The 22,489-nt window shown below is 32.0% G+C and overlaps 3 protein-coding genes across 3 annotated transcripts; 2 read left to right on the top strand and 1 right to left on the bottom strand.

Moving 5' to 3' along the window:
- Positions 1-239: 239 nt before the first annotated feature.
- Positions 240-3,597, top strand: HELRODRAFT_66965 (hypothetical protein; the record flags this gene model as incomplete). Its single annotated transcript, XM_009024254.1, has 9 exons — positions 240-371; positions 617-677; positions 954-1,078; positions 1,568-1,630; positions 2,229-2,290; positions 2,514-2,610; positions 2,801-2,902; positions 3,195-3,299; positions 3,448-3,597. Coding segments are annotated over 9 exons (897 nt in total), but the record flags the coding sequence as incomplete, so codon positions are not given.
- Positions 3,598-6,797: 3,200 nt separating this feature from the next.
- On the bottom strand, positions 6,798-15,795 carry HELRODRAFT_94807 (hypothetical protein). Its single transcript, XM_009024336.1, has 14 exons — positions 15,725-15,795; positions 15,202-15,253; positions 14,018-14,179; positions 12,956-13,060; positions 12,655-12,727; positions 12,191-12,320; positions 11,598-11,658; positions 11,285-11,409; positions 11,030-11,092; positions 10,380-10,474; positions 9,562-9,654; positions 8,927-9,029; positions 8,714-8,818; positions 6,798-8,058 (listed from the first exon to the last, which is right to left on the bottom strand). The coding sequence occupies exons 2-14, from the start codon at positions 15,212-15,214 to the stop codon at positions 7,912-7,914; spliced, it is 1,275 nt and encodes a 424-aa protein (XP_009022584.1). The 5' UTR covers positions 15,215-15,253; positions 15,725-15,795; the 3' UTR covers positions 6,798-7,911.
- A 978-nt stretch (positions 15,796-16,773) lies between these two features.
- Positions 16,774-21,708, top strand: HELRODRAFT_155870 (hypothetical protein; the record flags this gene model as incomplete). The annotated part of the gene is made up of 11 exons (XM_009024392.1): positions 16,774-16,887; positions 17,142-17,244; positions 17,454-17,518; positions 17,839-17,974; positions 18,254-18,401; positions 18,937-19,013; positions 19,430-19,533; positions 19,820-19,944; positions 20,333-20,426; positions 20,902-21,062; positions 21,609-21,708. The coding sequence occupies 11 exons, from the start codon at positions 16,774-16,776 to the stop codon at positions 21,706-21,708; spliced, it is 1,227 nt and encodes a 408-aa protein (XP_009022640.1).
- Positions 21,709-22,489: the final 781 nt, after the last annotated feature.

Consider the following 22,489-nt stretch of genomic DNA (forward strand, 5'->3'; position numbering starts at 1 on the left):
TTTCATGTTTTTACAGTTTATATTACATTTTGTTACAAAATTCAATTAACTTTTAATCAAGTAATGCCACCGGCTCCAGCTGAAGATAGGAATATAACTGGCCCTGATCCTAACAATGACAAAAGAGAAATGATTGAGTATGTGTTTCTAGATTGATTTGGTTTTATTTTAAAATAAATACATTATTTATCATTAACAGATAATCAAACTATTTAATTTCTATATATCACTTCAAATATAGAATCAAGCCAATATCACAAGAATATGCCAAAACAGCTCTTGTCCAGTTGGCATCTGCAAACTTCTGTTATGGCAAGAGGCCTGCAAATGAAGTTGTGGTGCAGTCTATGAAGCCATCTGCTGCATATCATGTCAGCGATAAACTTTTAGCTGTTTTTAATTATTAGTTTTGTTCTTTGATGATTCAGTGTTTTATTATTGTTATAGAATTGTATTTTTAAATGATTTATTTGATTTAATATAAATGTTTTTCACAATTTTGTTTAACTAGCAACTATTTTATAGTTGAGTAAATTTGTATAGTCTCAATAATTTTTTGATCTTTTCAATTCTAAAATTATAATTTTTTTTATAAAATATTTATGCACTAATATAGTACTGTCTTGAGAGCTTCTGTGAAGTGAGATCCACTGCACAAGCTGAAATACCATTTACAGGTAGGTGGTGTGCTAGGTTTGTTTATGTGAGCTTTTTTTCATATAATTAACACACTGTTTTAAATACATCATTTTAACCTAATTACTGGCAGTGGCTAATTAATTTCAATGATAATATGGAAAAATTGCTCATAAAAATAAAAAGTGTATTTTATGTTAATTTATTTTAAATTTTCCAAATGGCTGACAAAACTTATGGCATCAAAAAGAATTGAAGCAAAAACCTTCAGCAACATGATTAATGTACAAACATCGAATAAAAAATCGTAGGTGGAGGAATGTCAGTGGACACAAGTGCCAATGGTCAACCACCAACACCATGGGAGGTGCAAGTGTTTGCAAAGGAGAAGTTCAAGGATGAGAAGAAAGTCTGTGAGGTGCCCCACACAGCAAGTGTTCAAGTGAGTTGGTTAGATGTAACTCTCTTGATTAGGGTGGTGTAGAATTGCTTACTCTCTGAATGATGTTGACAGTTTGTTTGACTTGTTGTAAGGTTTCAAATGTTTATAACTATTCAGTTCTGAATGATTTATGATAAGTATATGGACAGTATCCTGGTTATGACATTAAACTGACCCTCACTGCCTTGTGAGTGATGTTGGATCATCAAAGGCTAAGCCCACTGGTTATAATTGGGCTTGCATAAGGAAGGGTGTCCTGCATAAAAATTAGCCAATAAAATATTTATGATTGCAAAAGGGATATTTCGGTTTCATAATAGGTAGCCAAATAGCAACCCCGATCTCGGGGAAAATGCCATCTAATCGTGTGTTGTTGTTGTTGTTATATGGACATTAGTGTAAGAATTGAAAGCTATGCAAACATTTATGTAAACCTTTGCATGACCTACTGTGATTATTAAGCAAACATTTTGATAATATTTCATGCAGAACTGCAGGAAGTGCAAAGGCAATGGCACAGAGACGTGTACAGCTTGCCAGGGCAAGGGACAGGTCAGTAATAATTACAAATTTTCAGTAAATATAATCTTCATCGATGCATGTTAGTATTTTATTGCTCGTGTAGATGTAGTGTAGTGCATTTGAAATTCATTGTTTGAGTAATGTTGACAATGAATTATTTATATAATAAACTATTGATGCCAAAGTACTTTTAATGATGTTTATAGGGCAATAGAAGTATTATAATAAATAAAATACTAGCGATTACTTCAATGGTTTTAAACACTTCTCATTTGCATATCTCTTCAAAATCAATTGACTCTTCTCCCTTCACTATCATTATTGATTTTTTGTTGCCTCATTGCTATTCATTCTCAGATAAATTCTGCTAATGATTAGTTGAATACTGAAATAATATATATTTTGCTTTGTTCTATTTATTATTTTATTTTATTTAACTTGAAAATTTTTTTTACAAATATTGAAGTCACTATTGCACAAACTGATGTTAAATTCATAGCTTACATTAGAAATATTTTCATCTAACTTATCAAAATAGTTTTTCAGGAAAATGTTTTACATACATTTTTAATTGCTGCTACCATTGTTTCAATCATTACCTTCCATCATTATTTGCATTCCTAACCAGAACCCTTGCAGCCAGTGCCAAGGCCCGCAATGTCCAGCTTGCCAGGGTCATGGTGCAAAAGTGTGAGTCTTACTGTGAACATTCATTGCCTCCCTCTACACATTCATCCACATATTCACACATAACCACATGTGTACCTATTCACTCATGCACACATACACGCATGTGTGTATGAACCCGTTTTGATGAACAAGCATGTACGCATATACACGTACATGTACATACTCACACATATACACATAAATAGGCACACACTCAAACACATATTTACATTTGGTCATTAAGGTGCCAGACATGTGCAGGCAAAGGCGTGAAAACCTGTGACACCTGCAAGGGTCACAAGATGGTCAAGTCCTACATACAGCTGACTGTTGAATGGTTTGTTGCAGTTGATTTTGATTTTTGTCTTCCCTTTGTTTGTCTATGTTTTTGTTGGTTAATAGTTTGTCAAAATAATACATCACCTGAGAAGACCAAAGTGTTGGAGAGTATTTTTAGACCTTAACATTTTTACTCCATTTGATTTTTCTATTTCTACAGCAACATGAAAATTTTAAATGCTCATCAGGAAGAATCATGTAAGCCATTTCGTGCATCAGACTCAAAGTTCACTTCCTGAACAATTGGTTCAAAGTGCTCCAGGGCAGATTGTCTTCAAAGAGGAAAATCCCTGGGTCAGTTGTTGATTGGTTGATTTGATTGGTTTGATTTATTTGATTGGTTTGATTAATTAATTAATCATTTTTTAAGCAGTTTAGATTGAATGGTTTGGTCAGTTAAATTGACCAGTGTTTAATCATTAGATCGATTGTAAACTTTATCAAATAATTGATTATATTTGCTAATATGCTTCTTTGCTTTAAAGTTTTCAAAGATCAGAATGTTTGGCTGACTTTTGATCAGCTTACTATATTTATATTTTTATATGATTGTTGTGTTTAATAACTATTGTGTTTAATAACTCAGGTCTATCCGATCCAGCAATGTCCCGAGCCGACGATCAACAAAGCTTCATTGGATCTGCTCACCAAACATAAAGATCAGTTCAAAAATGAACGACTGCTACTTCAGGTCATTACTCTTTTTGTTTGTTACCTCCCTCCGTTATAATTTCTTGACGTTATCTTACACGCATAATTTGACTATGTGACAAATTGCTTGCTGATAAGAAGGCAATCAACACAGACACACGTTATCATTTTTAAACAAACCCTGATAGAGACAAACGGTAAAGATAGTGCCAATAACAGAAGTTCAGTGTCAGTGGGAAGGCAAAGAATTTACTGAGTATGTCTACGGGACTGACAACCAGGCCTATTGCCCTGATTATCCACAAAAGTGGTGCTGTGGCCACTGTAACATCCTATAAATAATAAACTACCAGTATCATCATTATCATTATTATTATTATTATTATTATTATTATTATTATTATTATTATTACTGTAATATTATGGTCATTGTAATTAGTAGTGCCATTATGGTGTTATGCATATAAACGTGTATACATATACATGCATATATAATTACAGATGCTTTTTTAAAATGTAATGGTGTCAAATGGTTGTTTATTTTACGTTTCCAAGGTTAAACTGATATCACGCGTATCTATTTTATCTTGATTCAGGTTGATTTCGACTAACACCTGCTATCTTTTTTACGAATATACACTACACATATGTTCGTGGCATATATCAAATACTAATGCATCATGTAAGTTTAAATTTAATTAGGCTTTGTAACCTTTTGTGAGATGCTTGAGGAGGGTAATTTGGTACAACCAGGAAGGGATCAGAAATAATTTGGTAACTGGTGTATCACAGAAGTAGCATTCTGCATTTATTTGAAAAGTACATATTATACCTTATAAGGTATTCAATGGAGAAGCTTTGTATTCCCTCGTACAGCAGATGTGTTGGTTGTTTTTGAAGATGCATTTAAAGAAATTAAGTAAGCATTTTTTGGAGTTGTTGGAAATGAAAATTGTACATAAAAACTCATATGCAGTAAGGCTAGCTTTGTCGAAATTTGTTGAGGAAACTGTGAAATATCTAACAAATAAAGAGGATTCGAACCAAACTTGGTTTCAGCTAAGTTTTACATGCTTGTTTTTTGTTTTTAATTAATATGATTTGATCCAATATTTTATATCAGATTTTGAGTTTCGATATACAATACAATTGTATTTATGCAATATTATGATTTGTTCAAAGAACACGTACATGTAAAATTAATGAATATGCACAAATAATTTGGTATTGGCTTGGTTTAAGGTATTTGTGCGTATATGTGATTCAAACTTGGATATTGAAAATATGTATATATGTGTCGTATATAGGTATGTATAAAAAAATATATATATATATAAATATATATATATCTATATGACACTATGTGTATATATGCATAGTGTTATATACTATGACGCAATGATCTTTAAAAATTAAAGTTAATCCTATGTATTAAGAATTAACTTGATAACCGAGCTATTTATTTTATACTTGCCATGTTTATTTATTACTTTTAATAAATTTAATAATTTCTTCATTAATAATAATTCATGCACTTGTTGTTATTTGATGAGTTTTTCAATCAACTGCTTCCTCCATAAAAATTATGGCTCTGTATTAGAAATTTGTTTCATTATTGCAACAACATGCTGCGAGTCACACAATAGACAATAGATAAACAAACAAATAAATAACTTTCATCGAAATGTACAATGCAGTTACTATCATTTGGTACCAATGTTTGTTCAAGCACTTAAGATCTGGTTATTCTAATACAAACGTGGGTTACGATTTGTTAATGATATTTATTTACTTACATTTACGCTTCAATTGAACTTTTATTTTAATTTTATTTTAACGTTTCAATTTAAGATTTATTGCATTATTTGAGATAATGTTTTTTTTATAGATGTTGCTTTGTTGGTTGCTTATGGGTGTAATCAATTTATTTATTTGCATATAAGAAAAATCATAGAAAATATTAGTAAAATTAATGAAAAGAATGAATTAATGTAGATTTACACATGTGAGCGTGCGCGCGCGTTTGTATTGTATGCACATGTTATGCTGTGCAAATCTCAATAGTAGTTCAATTTTTTCGTCTTCATTTGAACATGTGTTCATGAAGTTTTTAGTGGTTTTATATTTCATGTTCGCTTTCGAAATTGCATCTGCTATTTATTGAAGATCTTTTTACGTTTTTACTTTTATTTAAATTGTTAACCCCTGCCATGATGATTTTTAGCTATAGTTATTTATGATATTTAACTTGTTGTTGATTTTTCTAACGGTATTTGATATTAGTATTATTTGTAGGGCTAATTTAATGCAACGTTTAAAAACTAAAACTGAAATATAATTACTAACGCTGCCTGCCGACATCACTACGATTAATATTTTATTGAATAATTGGATTATAATTTGAGCTTAAATGTTAATTTAGTACTATTTCCCTTCAATCGTTTTTCTTGTTCTTCTCCAATTAACTTTTAAAATCAATTTTTACGTTTTAATGATTAATTTCATTCTAAGTGACTGTGTGGGTTGGCTCTTTTCTCCTATCATCCAACCGGTTCCCTTCCTGGTTGGATGTCATCCTCTAATTATCTGGTTATGTTTGTTTTTATAATCAATGTATTGATATATGCTTATATATATATATATATATATATATATATATATATATATATATATATTTCGGAACGAGGTTTTCTTTAATACAAACATTATTGAAGATATATGCCCATTTTGCATTAATGACTTTCTTTAATGAACACTCAACAAGTCTGAATTTATTAAACTCATATATCTTCAATATATATATATATATATATATATATATATATGCTTATATATATATGCTTATATATATATATATATATATATTTCGATATTTAATATATTTTCAGAGTAATTTTAAGATATTTTTCCACATGAATCATGCTTTTTATGCTATGCTATCGAATGTCAATTACTTTACTAATTAGAACATTGAATGAGATACATGTTTCATCCAGTAAACATTAAAGCTGTCTGTCGTCTTTTCTTTCATAAATATTTCACAAAATTCGTGAGTAACTTAGTTTTATGCTGTCTGTAGTATATTTTGTCAGAAAATAGAATTTTTAAAAGATATAAAAGATTTTGCTGAAACGTGTCGAACGAACTTTCATCAGAAGTTCATTAAAGTTGTTGATTTAACATGTTTTGAAGGCTAATTTGACCGAAATATATTGTGGTGGCTAGAACACATTTCATTTTAAACATAACCTCATTATTAATTTTGGCTTCCATCTAGACAAAAAAAAAACTAATTTTCTTTTTTTCGAAAACAGTATTTTTTAACTAAATTCTAATAAATGATTGTGATGTATTACCGGTGCGCTTAACAAAAAGTAGGAACAAAATTAGTTCGTTAATATTCTTTATAATTTAGTATATTCGTACGAAAGTTTCAACTAAAATTTTTGATATATTAGAGAAAACTTGAAAATTCGCGTTTTAAAAATGACACTTCCCGCTGGGTCACTTCACTACAATCTGCGTAACAAAATGGAACGACCTGATGCTGTAAAAACTTTATTGAGGATCCACAGATAGACGGATATTTAATAAATGTAAACACTCTTCAGAAAAACAAATGTATTATCAAGTACACAACATCTTTATAAAATAAATTAAACAAGTGTCTATAAAATATGAAATGAAAAATGGCATAAGATCACGAAGACGGCATGTTACGTACAGCTAAGCTCAAGTGCATATATCTACAATTCTACTTGTTTTAACTCGTAAATGTACATTAAAAAGCGAAAATTAAACATAATATGCTTCCTTTTATCAATTGCATCAGAAATCTAGGATATGCTGAAACATTTAAAACACGATTCAGAATAAAGATAAAAAATACATATGTGGCATATAAAAGTGCGTATATTGTTGAAGTATAATAAATTACTGAAACAGATCTCATAATGAATTACATACATTGGTACCCATCGAGGACATAATAATACTTAATTACTTATAAGTGCATGACACGATTACAAATTCATAAAACGACTGGCAATTTTAAAATGAAATCTTAACGCAAAGAGCCAGGACTAACTAACTCATAACCCCAATGAAGTTGAATATAAAGTGTATTTTATTTAACAACAAGCATGAAGTCAGATGAAAAAGATCTGAAGGGCATATGTATATACGAATGATAATTACAAATGAACAATCTATCAACTAACATCATAAAATCAATCTATCTATCTAAAAAACGTAAATTGAATGTCATTAAACTTAACAAAAAAATAAAGCTAAAAGAAGCTATAATTCACAGCTAGGCCATTTATGTGTTTATTTATTTTTCATTAATTACTCAATATTAAACAATTACAAAAAATAACGAAATACATCAACAACTATAAAAAAATCGACAGTAATCGAACTGTAAACTAATTTTGAAATAAAAAAAATGAACGCCAACACTCATGAGCTATGGCTTCGTACCCTTAGACTTTATCATCATCTTCATCATTCTCCTACAACATCAACATAACACCAACATCCTCAGCCTCCACATCATCAAGCAAGATCATCTTAATCTTTCTCCTCATTATCATCTTCGTCATCACCTTCACCACATCATCTTCTCCATATCATCCTCCAGATTCTCATCCCTACAATATGGAACATCCACAGCAGCATTGCTGAGGGTAATCATCCGAGTAAGCCCTGTTTTCCAGGCCGTATACGAAGAAGCGAAACTTTTTATCCTTCCAATGTCCGTCCGCCTCTGTCACTGGAATCACCCGAACTGTGTGGCGCTAGATGGCGAGTCGGTTGTTAGGTAACAAAAGTAGTAGTAGTATAAATTATAATACATTTTAATAAATATTCATAACCACGTTTGAAGTTAGTACTAAAGTTGGTTAGTTGTTAGGTAACAGAAGTAGTAGTAGTATAAATTATAATACATTATAATAAATATTCATAATCACGTTTGAAGTTAGTACTAGAGTTGGTTAGTTGTTAGGTAACAGAAGTAGTAGTAGTATAAATTATAATACATTACAATAAATATTCATAATCACGTTTGAAGTTAGTACTCGAAATCGCATATAATAGAAGTTACGCTAGCTAATTATTATCAATCAATCTTCGTTTAGCTAATTAATAGTAGAATTTTTTAATTGTAATTGAGTTAGTAGTAATAGTAACAATGTGAATAGAATTTTATAAAGTCAATAGTTACGCAAAATAGAGGTAGGAAACGAAGAGACAGAAATGAAAATAGTGGCTGAGCGTTAAGAATCAAAAACAAAAACACGCAAATCAATAATTTAAAAAATGACTCTTATATTACAACCTTTTAAAAAATAATCGTGTTTGATTGAATCGTGAAATGAAAAGTTGAAAAAAAAATGTTTAAGCAAACTACAAGTAAAATTTGAAAATAAAAAACGCTTGTAACGTATCAACCTGTCCAATGAGTCTTTCATTTGGAAAAGCAGTGCGATGCTTCGCGATGATAGAGTTGGAGGCTTGGTTGATTGACGGCTCGGGGCAGTGATTGATAGGGAACACCTGAAAGGGTAAATACCCTCAATGAATAATTATAATAAAAAATAATTATATTAATATAAATTATATAAATTAATAATTATTAATAACAACACAAGCACGGGCACCCACTTGAACATTTTCTTCCTGAAAAGCAATGTGACCTCTGACATCTCTGATCAATTCATCTGGAAGGTCTGTACGCTCCAAGATGTAGTCTTGTGTGTGATTGATCCTACATTTGTGTGCGTGTGTGCGTATGTGTGTGTGCGTGTGTGTGTGTGTGTGCGTGTGCGTTGCATCTATGATGCAATTGTCTGTCAGGCTGGTATTTGAATTATAACTTGTAAAGAAATAATGAAATTGTAAATCCATGTGCAACAAAATGTCTGCAGGTTCGTTCTATGATAAGTTTTCAATCACTCCAAATCAGCTAAAAAAAAGTCTGTAAAACATTTGATTCTACTTAATTTAGGAAAAAATATAGCAGTTAGCGTGTCAAACCAAGAATTTTATCATTAAATTGAACAGCATTATATTATGTATACCCACTATATGTAGTAGTTGACAACCACCAATTATTGATCCAATCAAAAGATCAATCAGAAAACAAAAATATAACCAATCAATCAATCAATCAATCAATCAATCAATCAATCAATCAATCAATCAATCAATCAATCAATCAATCAATCAATCAATCAATCAATCAATCAATCAATCAATCAATCAATCAATCAATCGAACAGAAAACAAATGAAACTGACCAATCAATGGTGAGCTGAATGAACCACTTGAGACTTCTGTAACCCTGACACATGTGGCATTTGATACGACCGTGACCTCCACAAGTCGTGCACCTGTTTTTTTGGGGGGGCATGATTAGTATAATTAGTTGTTTGCTCGTTTGTTTGTTTGTTTGCTCATTTGTTTGTTTGTTTGTTTATGAGCTATTGAATAACAGAAAATTTGAGAACCATAAAAAAATTTTATAACAGTTTTAACAATATCAATCAAATTAACAATTAGTTTCTTCAAGTATTATGTAAACCTGTGCGGCTAACATGGCAAGACAACAGAATTCTGACAGGAGAATGAAATAAAAAAAGCTTTACATTTTGTCGTTACTGTAGAAATAAGATGGTAAGAGACCAAAATTTTGTAGGAAAAACTCACAAAAAATATGCAATAAATCTTGATGTAATGCGCAATGGTTATTGTAGATGAATTGCAAACAAGAAGAGGACAATTAATTATAAAACAAGTAGAATATCTCGTGTGATTTTACAAAGGAACAATTGTGCTTCACGCTAATTTATCCTAAGCGTCATGAGTAGTATTGGTAACTGTCAATTATCAAATTAGTACATGCAAGAAGAATTAGGAGGAATTATATTTAATGACCGTTGATGGGATTGTTTTATGCACAACCATCGTTGCCATCCTCATTCTCAATGACGTCATCATCAGACATCATCATCATAAATAACATCATCATCATCATCATCATCATCATAAATAACATCATCATCATCATCAATAACATCATCATCAAAAATGACATCATCAATGACGTCATCTTCACCTTCTTCTTCCCTGGCCTTGACAGAACATGCACATCTGCTGCTGCTGACTGGCTCCAAAAGACCGACCCGAGCCATGGCAGGATGTACACATAGACTGTACAACAACAACAACATCATCATCAATAATAATAACAATAATAATCACAGTGAAAACCATGAAAATAACAAAGTTATGCATTTATATAACAAAATCAAATAGGTATATAAATGTTGAGTGATTCTCAGTTCAGTAAAGTCCCGTTCTTACAACAACCTCAAATGATGGTTAGGCACGGAGTTTCACGTGAATATATGCAACACATACGTTGCATGTGTAAGGAGGAATCTTACTTGCAATCGAACGCGGTCACTGCAGTAGCAGTGCCAGGCAGCCAGGCACCATACCCATTACACCATTATGCCGCCCAATTATATTCATATTTGCAGTACATTTAAAAACAGTTGCACAAGTTCTGTCATCAAGAGTTTGGTTGAAACCAGGAAGCTTAGGCGAGAGGATGGTTAAAATAATCATATAAAAGTATATTGATTCAAAATGCAGCAAAGAGTACATTTGATCAAACATGAATAAATATGACTTTCAACAATGATTAATATAAAATTTGAGAAAAAAAATGTAATGAAAAAAATAGAAGTGAAAAATAGTAACCATTCCGTGACCCTGACACCTGTTGCACCTGAGCCAACCACAGGCCTGGCAGTACTCACATGGCTGAATAACAAATTGTGATTCGTTAACATAGAAGACTACAGAAAAAACATTCAATTAACATATATAAACATTCTGATAGCCAAAACAGTTCCATTCATTATCGAAGTTACGTTCCCATAAGCATAGAAATGATTTAAAAACAAGTGATCACATCATCATTATCTCTATTATTATAACCACTGCCATCATCACCTTAACACAAGCGGTGTGCGGCACCTCAATCAACCTCTTCTCAGTGGAGAACTTTGCCCCGTACGTGGCCGGTATGTCCCAAGGCATGGGGGCGGGTCCATTGTGCGGTCCATCAACTGACTGACCTGTCAATCATGCGTACGTGTAGGAGGAGTTAGAAAAATCAGATTCACATAACTTTTCAATGAAGCACGGACTTCTATAACTGGTTTTGCTATAGTTAATCTAATAATACCACTATCAATAGTGATTATGTAAATGTAGATGACTGAAAGTGAAAAAATAAAATGGAATTTAAAAGTTTGTCAAGAACCTGTGTAAGGTACCTTCGCCCACGCTGTCGACCTCTTCTCGCAAAATGTTTCCAGGCAGTACTGAATCATTAAGAACATAATTACTGCGAAAATAATATAATTATATAACTGCCGGCATGTCATTAAAACATGTCAACAACCATGTCAGTCAGTCTTTGAAAGTTTTATCTCGCTAATTATTTAAAATTTAAGTGCATAATAAATACACTTCCACTAAAAAAACTTTTTTTTCGCTTAAGAACTTTGCTTGCCACACAATTATGTTCACATTCCACATTTCAATCGGAGCGTTTAGCGTCAACTGCAGATGAACTAATCACGAAAAATGAGTGAATATATTTGAGGAATACACCATAACATGCCAGAGTTACAATGGTAATAATCATAATAATAATAATAATAACGATGATGGTGATAATAAATTCAAACTGCAATTCATTAACAGAAAAGACCACGAACAAATAAAAAAAACTTTCAATTCACATATTTGATAACCAAGACAGTTCATAATGTAAGTTTAATAAGAAATAATGAAATTTAGTTAGAAATAAGTATTATTATGAAGAGCGGTATTAAAGGAAGTAGTAGGAACCTGGAAGGCATTGCTAGAGAGCATGTTGCTGACAGACATCTCCTGGGCAGCCGAGGCACTCCAACAGCAGTGTGTGTTGCAGTGTTCAACCAGTGCCCGTCTCGCCTGGTCTTGCGTTATTATGGCTGGTCTGGCGTGCACAACATTAAATATCGATTTATTTACGATGATAATAAAACAAAATTCTAAAAAATTTGAAATAATTGAAGATAAAAGCATCTTTTTCTACAAAAACCAATCCAAAGACATATGTAAGGTATCAAAATAGCTTAATAGTGAAGTGTCTGTCTTGCGTGTAGTGAGGGAGTTCAAATGTAAAAGTATCTCATGTCAATCAAGAGAGAGTTCAAATGTATCTTTTGTTACGTTTGCAAGTGTGCATGTTTTTAAGCTGAGTGTTTATGGAAATTTCATTATCATCATCATTATATTATTGTTGATCCAAAAACTGTTACACAAATTACCCTTTAATATCTGGCCTGTTCTTAGGAAAATATTGGTCAATATTATCTGATCTTGGAGGCGGATTCAACGGAGCTGTCAATTGTGAAACAAACAAGTCAAATTAACAACTACGATTATGCAATTATGTTGTTGATGGTGCAACTAAAATCCGCTCAATATTTACAAAAGATGTCAATACATTTAGGCGATTAAGTTGAAATCAAATTTAAACAAATAACAAATCATTGGAATGTAAATGAACCAAAAAAACAAAATGTTGCCATAGGAAAAAAAAAAAAATAATAATAATTCAGATCTTACTATCATTGAAACCAATGGATGGATAGCCAGGTATTGGCCCCATGGGAGCAGATGGGTTGAAAGGTTTGTTATCGTCTGGTTGAGTTGGAAGCATATCCATCTTAACTGCAATGATGTACCATGCAATATTTTCAAGATTCAATCAAAGTATTAGAGTTAATTTATTGTGAAAACATAATCTAGACTGATATTTAGGTTATTTTTCAAAGGCTTAATGATATGTTGAAGTTTTATTCATCCTTGTAAAGTTGAAAATGATATCTTAATCCTAAAATTTTAACATTCTTTTGCTATGTGCATATCCCAACGTTCTCACACAAATTAATGCTGCATGAATTACTATTTATTTTATTTTATTTTTAAACAAAATAAAAAAAAGCACATAACAAATATAATATAAAAGTTTAAATTCATATTCAAAATACATTTAAAAAACTTATGAACAAACGAAGCCAAACTCTTGAATGAGCACTTAATAAAAGAAAAGCAAACCTCATATACGCATGCATACAACATTAGATTAGTGACTGTTACTACAAAATTATGAAGTAATCACAAATTCTGAACTACAGTTGGTTACTTACTGGCAAGTGTATTGGCACTACAATTCAACTTCAATCAAGTTGAATGAGTTTCAAAAATAAATTTAAATTTTGTCTGCTACATGATTGTGCACTTGAAACATCAACAGTGCTTCCTTCATAAAGATAATAATAATAATAATAATAATAATAATAGTTTATTATAAGATGATAATGATAAGATAATAGGCTAATAAGATGATTGAAAACTCATTGTATCCATTAACATCAAAAGTACTCTTATCATCATATTTGAATGCCAAAGTACTTATAACATGTAGGTTTTTTAGATTGTTTCAATATTCTTGAATTTAGATAGCGTTTCTAAAAAATTTCTCAACTCAATGAAGCAGGTAACAAAAGTGACTATAACAAAAATTTGTTTTATTTTTAAAAACCATAAAAAAAATTATTTCAGTTTTGCTGTAATAGAAACAGCTCTCAAACGCTACCAACAACATGATGACAAGAAAACACTGACTTCCTGGTGGTAGGGGTTCAATGTGGAAGGGTGGTGCGTGGCCGGGTGCGAAGGGAGGGGCTTGCCCTTTGTCACCAGCTGGAGCATTAGGGTTAGGAGGAGTGAATGGAGGGGCATCTCCGGGAGCAAATGGTGGCGCCTTCCCTCCAAAAAACGGATCTTCTGATTAAAAATATTAGTGATAATTATTATTTAATTATGTGTCATAAAAACATTTAAAAATATATTAATCTTGAATCAAGTTGTCACCTTAGAATACAGCTCAGGTTTATTCAAATTTGAATCATAAATGATGAGACTAATTAAAAAAATAACAACCAAATCAGTTAACATAATCAAAGAAACATTGATGCCAAATTTGACCTAATAAATCGATCAATCAACCATCCTTAGTTATATTTTATTAGTATCATTATACTAATAAAACAAAACTTATCAAAAAACTTTTAAAAATTAGAGTTAGAGAGATACTCAATCCTAGAAAAACTCATTTGTGCTGAAAAAAAATTGAGAAAAAAAATTTAAAAACTGATAACATATATGACCCAAACAATCAAGTAAAGCGTGCTGTATGTTTTTATAATATATATAAACTATATCCTTGTTTAATTCATTTAAAACTTAATTATGTTGCACATTCATGCAGTGATGCTTCATGTGATGAACTGGAACCAAATGCCACTTCAAAATAAATCTACATATGTTTGTGATTTTAAATTAACTGTAGTTCAGTATTTTTAGCAACACTTTTCATTTTAATTTATTATGTCTAACAATATAAATATAAATAATTATTCATTGCAGATTGGCAAAAGTTTAACACCAAATTTAAACTTGTACAACTGACATGTTATAAATTTCAAATTTTAACTGAAAATGATAACTACTAATTACATTATAATTATAAGTCACTAGACAAACTTTGATTCAAAAAAAACATTAGCATAGAACAGTTTCAAAAGAAAGGAATATCAACTTTTATTACATTACCACATATATACAATACATATAGAATACAAATTACAAATGTAAATAAAAATGTCATAGTCCTATAGAAGTAAATTTTCAACTATTTATTATGTATTACAAAATTTATTGATGTCAAGATTGTAATGTTTGTATTTTCAGCAAGCATGCCTGTGTTATTAATAATTTAATATGTCTTTGTGTTGTTTTGTGTGCACCTGTTTCAGGCATAACTGAATTCTTTCTTCACCTAGTAGCAGTTTCAAGTTTTGTTTTTTTTTTTATTTTTAACCAATTAGAAGATTAGAACAACTAACAAATTAATTAAATTAAATTTAGTATGTTTAGTTAGTTAGTTTATTAGTAGCTTAGCTTTCTTTAGCTTTAGCTTTTTTAGTTAGACTGTTAGAGTTTACTGTCTACTCTTTAGTAACTTTAGTAACTAAAGTTTAGTTTAGCTTTAGCAAATTGTAAACTTAATTTATTTTTTTATCTCTGTAATTTAATTTCTAATTTACAATAATAAATAAATAAAATTAAATATTATTAATTAATAATTAAAAATTTAGTTGTTAAAATAAATTATTGAAACAAAATTTGTCAAAAAGATTTAAAATTTTTAACAAACTGATAAAATTAAAAAAATAAATATTTTAATAACGTTAATTAATTTAACTTTACTTTACATGCACTATGTTATATTTGCACAGTTGATTTTAATATGAAATTTATTCAATCAACCAAAAACTTTTCCTAGAGGGTGCTCGAGTCTGGTTGCTCCTATTTCAAGATATGACGTTGCTGGGTTGTTTTGCTACCGATTACTAAATAGTGAGCACTTTCAATGAAAATAAACTATTTAGGTCATGTCAGTCACGCACAACTCATTAGCAACAAAACTTGATTTGACCCAATTGTTTTAGGGATGATAAGTTTTACCTACAAAAAAAATTTTTTTACGCTATTTATTGGATTGTTTAATTGAACTTTTGAAAAAGTATTTGGCTATTGTAAATTTTTACAATAGTTTATTTTCACATTACAAATATATTAAGGTATAATTACTAATATTTTTTATGACAGATTGATTTCATTGTATATTCTCCACACACAACCACATAGCAATTATCTTTTGAGTGAATAAGGCCGGGCAAAGACCAAAGTTTAGTTTGAAACATTTGTTGAGTAGTATAAATAACAAATATAGATAAATTGAAATAAGATATTAGACAGACACAGAGATAGATTAAACAGAGAGCTTTGCATAACTGCAGGACCGAAAAGTTAGTCATCACTAAGTGTGCACAAACGTTTTAGTTCTAAACATCATTTGACTATATGAATCATTATATTAAATAACACTATGCGTAACTTAACTTATTAATGCTTGTATAACTAACAATTTATTGAGTTTATTTGAACCGTCAACTATGTAACGTACTGGAAATGTTCAAACTCTCATGTTTCTCAATCACATTACTGTTGATACTGTTAGAGTTAGTTGAAGGGATTGGTTTAATACTTTAAATTCTGTTACAAAATTATGTTTTATAAAACTTTATTGTAGCCATATATATATATATAGAATAGATTAACGTGTGAGCCACAAGGCTTACCATGTTCCGATAATGAGCCAACTATTCTGTCAATAATGTTTAAAATTAAATGATTTAAAACATATATATACATATAAAAACAAGCTGGTGTTAACAATGAATGTTAGCAGATTTTGTTAGTTTGCATAATATGATTGAAATTAAACGTAACATTCAACCAGCGTGAAATCAAATATGTCTACCAAGAACGCCACAGTTGAATACGGTTTGCTAGTTAAGTCAGCCAAACAGTTGGTACAGATAGTTAACGGAGGTCAAAAGTCACTGACCTCGTCAGGTCAAGGTCAGGTTGTTGTGCTGGAGGCAGAGCAAGGAGAGGGCTATAGCATCGTGGTCAACAAGTAGGTGTAGTGACGTCATTGTGTTTGTTGTGTCACGATATTGACGACGATGAAGTTGCTTATAGAGTAAATGTTTTTAATGTAGCGAAAGCAATGACGTAGATGATTAATTGTGAAAAGTATCGTATCAAAGACAAAAATCGATTGTCGACGTTATTTATAATTGGAAAGTTTCAAATACCACTGACATGACGTAGACAGGGATACATAGAAAAGTTAGGCAACGACAGTGAAGTTAGACAATGGTTGGGATGCAACAAGGTTGAGAAGGTTATCGATGCATCAAACAAAGTTGTCATGCCAGGTGTTATTTGAGAAAAAATTTACTTAAGAGAATAAAAATTGTATCAATTTTACAATTTTTAACATTCCGTTTTTGCTTCCTTCCTGCTATTTTGGTTTCCTTAAATCTTATATATTCTTTTTTTTATCGTTAGTATCAAAAAATGTACCTAAAATAAAAAATTCTGAAAAGGATTAATATATTTATATATAAATAAATAAACACACAAGGACTGGTTGACGGCCACACGCATGCCGTTTGGGCTGGAGACAGAGTCCACGAATTCGCCATGAAGGTACGCATATATACACACACACAAACACAGACACACATATATATACATACATACATTTATACACTCATATATATATATATATATATATATATATATATATATATATTTATACATACATTTACTATAACGATCATCCACACATGCGTACCAAAAAGCGGCATGAATACACAATCGCGAGTATTAGTAACTTCAAGCTCAATTAAAAATGAAACACCAATTACATTACATCTAAACAAAAGCGCAAAACAAACACACATATACATGAAACACAAGCACACAAACAAACACATACTAACACATACAAACAAAACCATAAACAGTTGGCGGGCGCGACATACTTGGATGTGCACAAAGCAGGCGGTGGCATACATTTTACAGTGAGGCACGTAGCAGAGGCAAGCGAGGATCAGCTGTTCAATGATCTCAGGATCTATCTGTTGAAGATGCTACAAGCTGGTTATTTAAAATTAAACAGCTATTATTTGAAATAGGTAAGAAACTATAATTTGTTTTATGAAGAAATGTTTTTGTATTTTAGTGCAACATCGTTTAATTATTAACAAAGTTGATATTTACAATTACGCTAGTTCATGTCTCGTGGCAGTGTTGATTGCATGTAATTTTTGTCTTTTTTCGCTTTTTTTCAAAACTCTCCTTCTCTCTCTCCTCATTTTTCTTTTCCCCGGGCAAATTATTAACTCACTTCAAGTCAGTGCACTCGACCATAACCTTTAGGGACGACCTTAGTAGAGGTGAAGACAGGTTACGGACTGAAGTGGGAGTCTGAGTTGAAGATGCTTCGAGTGATCGAGAGAGCGATAAGAGATGAGAGCATCGCCATCGACATCTCCGTGACCTACTGTGCCGCACATGCTGTTCCTATGTTAGATGTTTCGGTGACGAAGATGATTATTTGGTGGCGAAGATGATGACGTTTTTGACGACGATACGGTGGTGACAGTGACGATGATGACGATTTATTGACGTGATTATGATTTTGATGATGATGGCGACGATGATGATAATGATGATGGCCTAGCTGATGACGACGTATTAGTAAATGTTGAATAGATATTTCAATAATTGGTTTTAACAGATTCATCTTAGTTTTTCGAATTTGATGACGCTACTAAAAATGTTTTCAATCATTATTACCATCATCGCTCCGTTTAACCATCAGCATTGTTTTGAAATTAGTTACCTTTTTTGACATAGTATTAATCACACCATCATATCACCACACTAGTCTTTGCTTTTTTCATTGCATATTCTTTCTTACCACTCTCTTCATGGTTGTCAATTTTTGTCGTTATCATCGTCTTTATCATCACAACAATTATTTTCCTTTTCGGCTGTCATCATCAACTAACTGATTCACCCACTCATTCATTCACTCATCTACTCCTTCATTCACTCAGTGGCATGACAGCAGAAGAAGCCACAGTAAACATCATTGAAGAACAGATCCCCGAACTACAAAGATTAAGATTGGCTGGTTAGATTAATTTCAAAATATTATAATTTTATCATACGTTTAAAAATTCCTCATATCGGTTAGTCAGGTCTGTGAGCAGATTATAAAAAGTTTCTCCAACACTGAGAAAATGTTTAAATGTGAAAAATATAAAAAAGTTAAAAATTATGTGGCTCGTGTGAAAATAAATAAACTTTTCACTAACCTTCAGACATTTCATGAACTGATGTTATGTAAAATCACTTGTATCACTTAATCATCCAACAAAGCATATAAAATTACAAATGAACGTTTTAAATTCTGCAGCAACTTTAAAAATCAACAACAAAATTTACGAGACCACTAATGCAACAACAACTAATAAACAACAATAACAACAACAACATAAAGATAAACAACAACATAAACAACAACAACAACATAAACAACAACAACAGGTGAAATCCACGTGGATAACATCGACGTTTTCTGCGAGGTCGGTGTCTTCGATGTCAATCAAACGATACGAATACTAAAGGCGGGAATCGAAATCGGACTAAAAGTGAACTTCCACGCCGGAGGAATTGCACAGATTACATTCGGCTGAGGTCTTTCAGACCACACCACAATTTCAATACCTACTGATTCTCAGTTTTAATTTTGTTTCAAATTTTCGTTTTCATATCGCTTTTCAATGTTTTTTTCAAATTTGGCAGATGAATACATTGGCTTTTCTCGTGTTAATTTTTAAAATTTACATTATTATTTGGTTATTTTAATGCCAAGTTTAAAAATTCCTATTTAGTTGAAAGGGTATTTCAAGAACTTTTTCTATTAACTTTCGTTAGATGGGTGCTTCTCTGAATAGTACATCAATGAGTCACCTGGAAGAGATCAGTGACGAAGGTATTGAAGCCATGTCTCAGTCGAACACTGTCGCCGTTCTCCTGCCTACAACTGCCTACATACTACGGTCCACCACATTAATTAGCTTTTAATTAATTAATCAATTAATTAATCAATTAATTAATGAATCAACCAGTCAATCTATTCTCCCATTTGGTTGAATTAATCTGCAATTTAAGTTGAGTACCTAAGTGTCCAAATGTTGCTAGGTATGAGTTTTGCAGTCCAAATGCTCTTTATACTCAAAACACTATCAACATTTCCACAAAAATTGAATAATCATCCTAATATTTTCGCCATAATAAAAACAGATGCAGATACGATGCATTAATGTAACAACATTGTCGCCAAGATTCTTAAAATTTCTCTGCTTGGCGATTTTTATTACTACATTTATTTCCACAAATAAGCTACTGCATCCACTGTTATTTTTCTCAACAAAAATTTGTTACCAGGCTGCAACCACCACCAGCCAGGAAGATGATCAAAGCTGGTGTAGCCGTGGCACTGGGTAGCGATTTCAACCCCAACGCTCACTGTTTTGCCATGGTGGGTTGGTGTCCATCGCTGATTGGTTACTGATTGGTGGGAGGTGGAGTTAATAATTTTGATTGACGTGGGGCTAGATTGTATTTATTGTGCTGTCATTATGGATGAAAAATTTTGATGGCTACTGTAATGTTGTGGGAAGTTAGTGCCGGGTGATGGTGATGATGACGACGATGATGATGATTATGATTACAATAATAATAATGATTACGTCGACGATGACTAAGATGATGAAAAGGTGTGATGACTTCGAGAGTAATGAGGACGATGTCAGGTAAGCGATTTCAGAGTTTTAAAGATAATGGCGGGAAGGGTGATTTTGAGATCGAGGAATAAAAATTATGAAAAATTGTATTATTAACAAAACAATCTATGTACATGCTAATCGTACATACTGTCACACACATACATACAATTGCACACGCGCGCGCACACAAACGCGTGACGTAATAATATTCACGCACATCCACGTTAGCCAATTGTGATGCACTTAGCATGCATACAACTGAAGCTCACAATGCAAGAGTCGTTGGTGGCCGCCACACTAAACGCTGCCGCTAGTCTTTCAAGGTCTGACGTGAGTGGGTCATTAGAAGAGGGAAAATATGGGGACATTCTTGTTCTGGATGCTCCAAGGTTTGTGGGTTGCCAGGGGGTTTGAAGGGCTACCAGAAATTGTGGCTTGGGGGGATAACTGAGTGGATCGGAATTTTCAACTTTTTGATGAAATGGTTGGGGTAATGGAAGTCATCCGTCTTCATCTGCTTATGTATTCATTTTTTGCATAGAAATTATTCATTCTTTTCTCTATTCATCCATCGCTTTGAAAGTCGTTCAATCAATCCGTAATCTCTTTTAACCGCGATACGTTCATTCGTTTTGTTCATTCATACGTTCATTCGTTCATTCATTTGTTCATTCATTCATTCATTAATTAATTCATTTATTCATACATACATTCATTCATTAGTCTGTAGTCCATTTTTTCATTCATTTATTTTCAAAGTTTTTTAATCCTTCGTCCATTTATTTGTTCTTTCTATCATATGATCTCATACATCATTCATGTAGTTTTAGATTTGAATGCTACTATAACTCATTCATCTATTCCCTCACTCGCTCGCTCACTCACTCATTCACTCACTCACTCACTCACTCATCCACTCACGTACTCACATACAGATGGGAACATTTGATCTTCCAACTGGGAAGCCATCATCACGTGATCGAATACGTCATCAAGAGGGGCAGAGTTGTCCATCAATCAAGCAGGCTTTCGTGATGCTCATGAATTTGTTTACTCGCTAGTCGATGCACGCACGCACGCACGCACACTTGCACATACACATACACACACACAGCGCACGCATAATAACGTCTGCATATATACACACATAGATACACGCGCACATATACACGCAAACACACACGCATTCACGCAAACATGAAGGTATTATTAAACCGGATATATCAGTAGAAAACATTGTATACATGAATTTACTCTAATTTAAGTTTTATACATATAATAAGTTATTATACAAAAATTTAATGATAACACATGAGTACGGCACTCATAACATCGAATTGGTATTCTTGTAATAAATATTCCAACTACAAGAACTTGTTTGTTGCACCTTGCCGCGTCCGCTCTTCAAAGCCTCGAATCATGATTCCATATTAACCTCACGACTGAACTCACCATATGAAACTCTAATGAATACGATGATGATGGCGATGATGAAAGTGATGAGTGCTGTGGTGATAACGATGATCGTTTTAATGATAAGCAAATAAAGTGATGATGCTGGTGATGATGAAATGATAACGTAAATCATTCAGTGATAGCGGTTGGTACTAGCAAGGATGATTGTGATAACTTTGATTTGATAGGTGTGACAATAAGTGATGAAACGGATGATAGTAATGATGAAAGTGTTGATAACGATTATAGTGAACGCTTACGGTGGCGATGCTGAAATCCCTCCAACACATGCTTTTTGTTTACTTTGATTTGGGAAAAACATTAGATTGGAAATAATAGACTAGAAATTCCCAAAAGCTAT

Source organism: Helobdella robusta, assembly GCF_000326865.2.
Source record: "Helobdella robusta unplaced genomic scaffold HELROscaffold_4, whole genome shotgun sequence".
Classification (NCBI taxonomy): Eukaryota; Metazoa; Annelida; class Clitellata; order Rhynchobdellida; family Glossiphoniidae; genus Helobdella; species Helobdella robusta.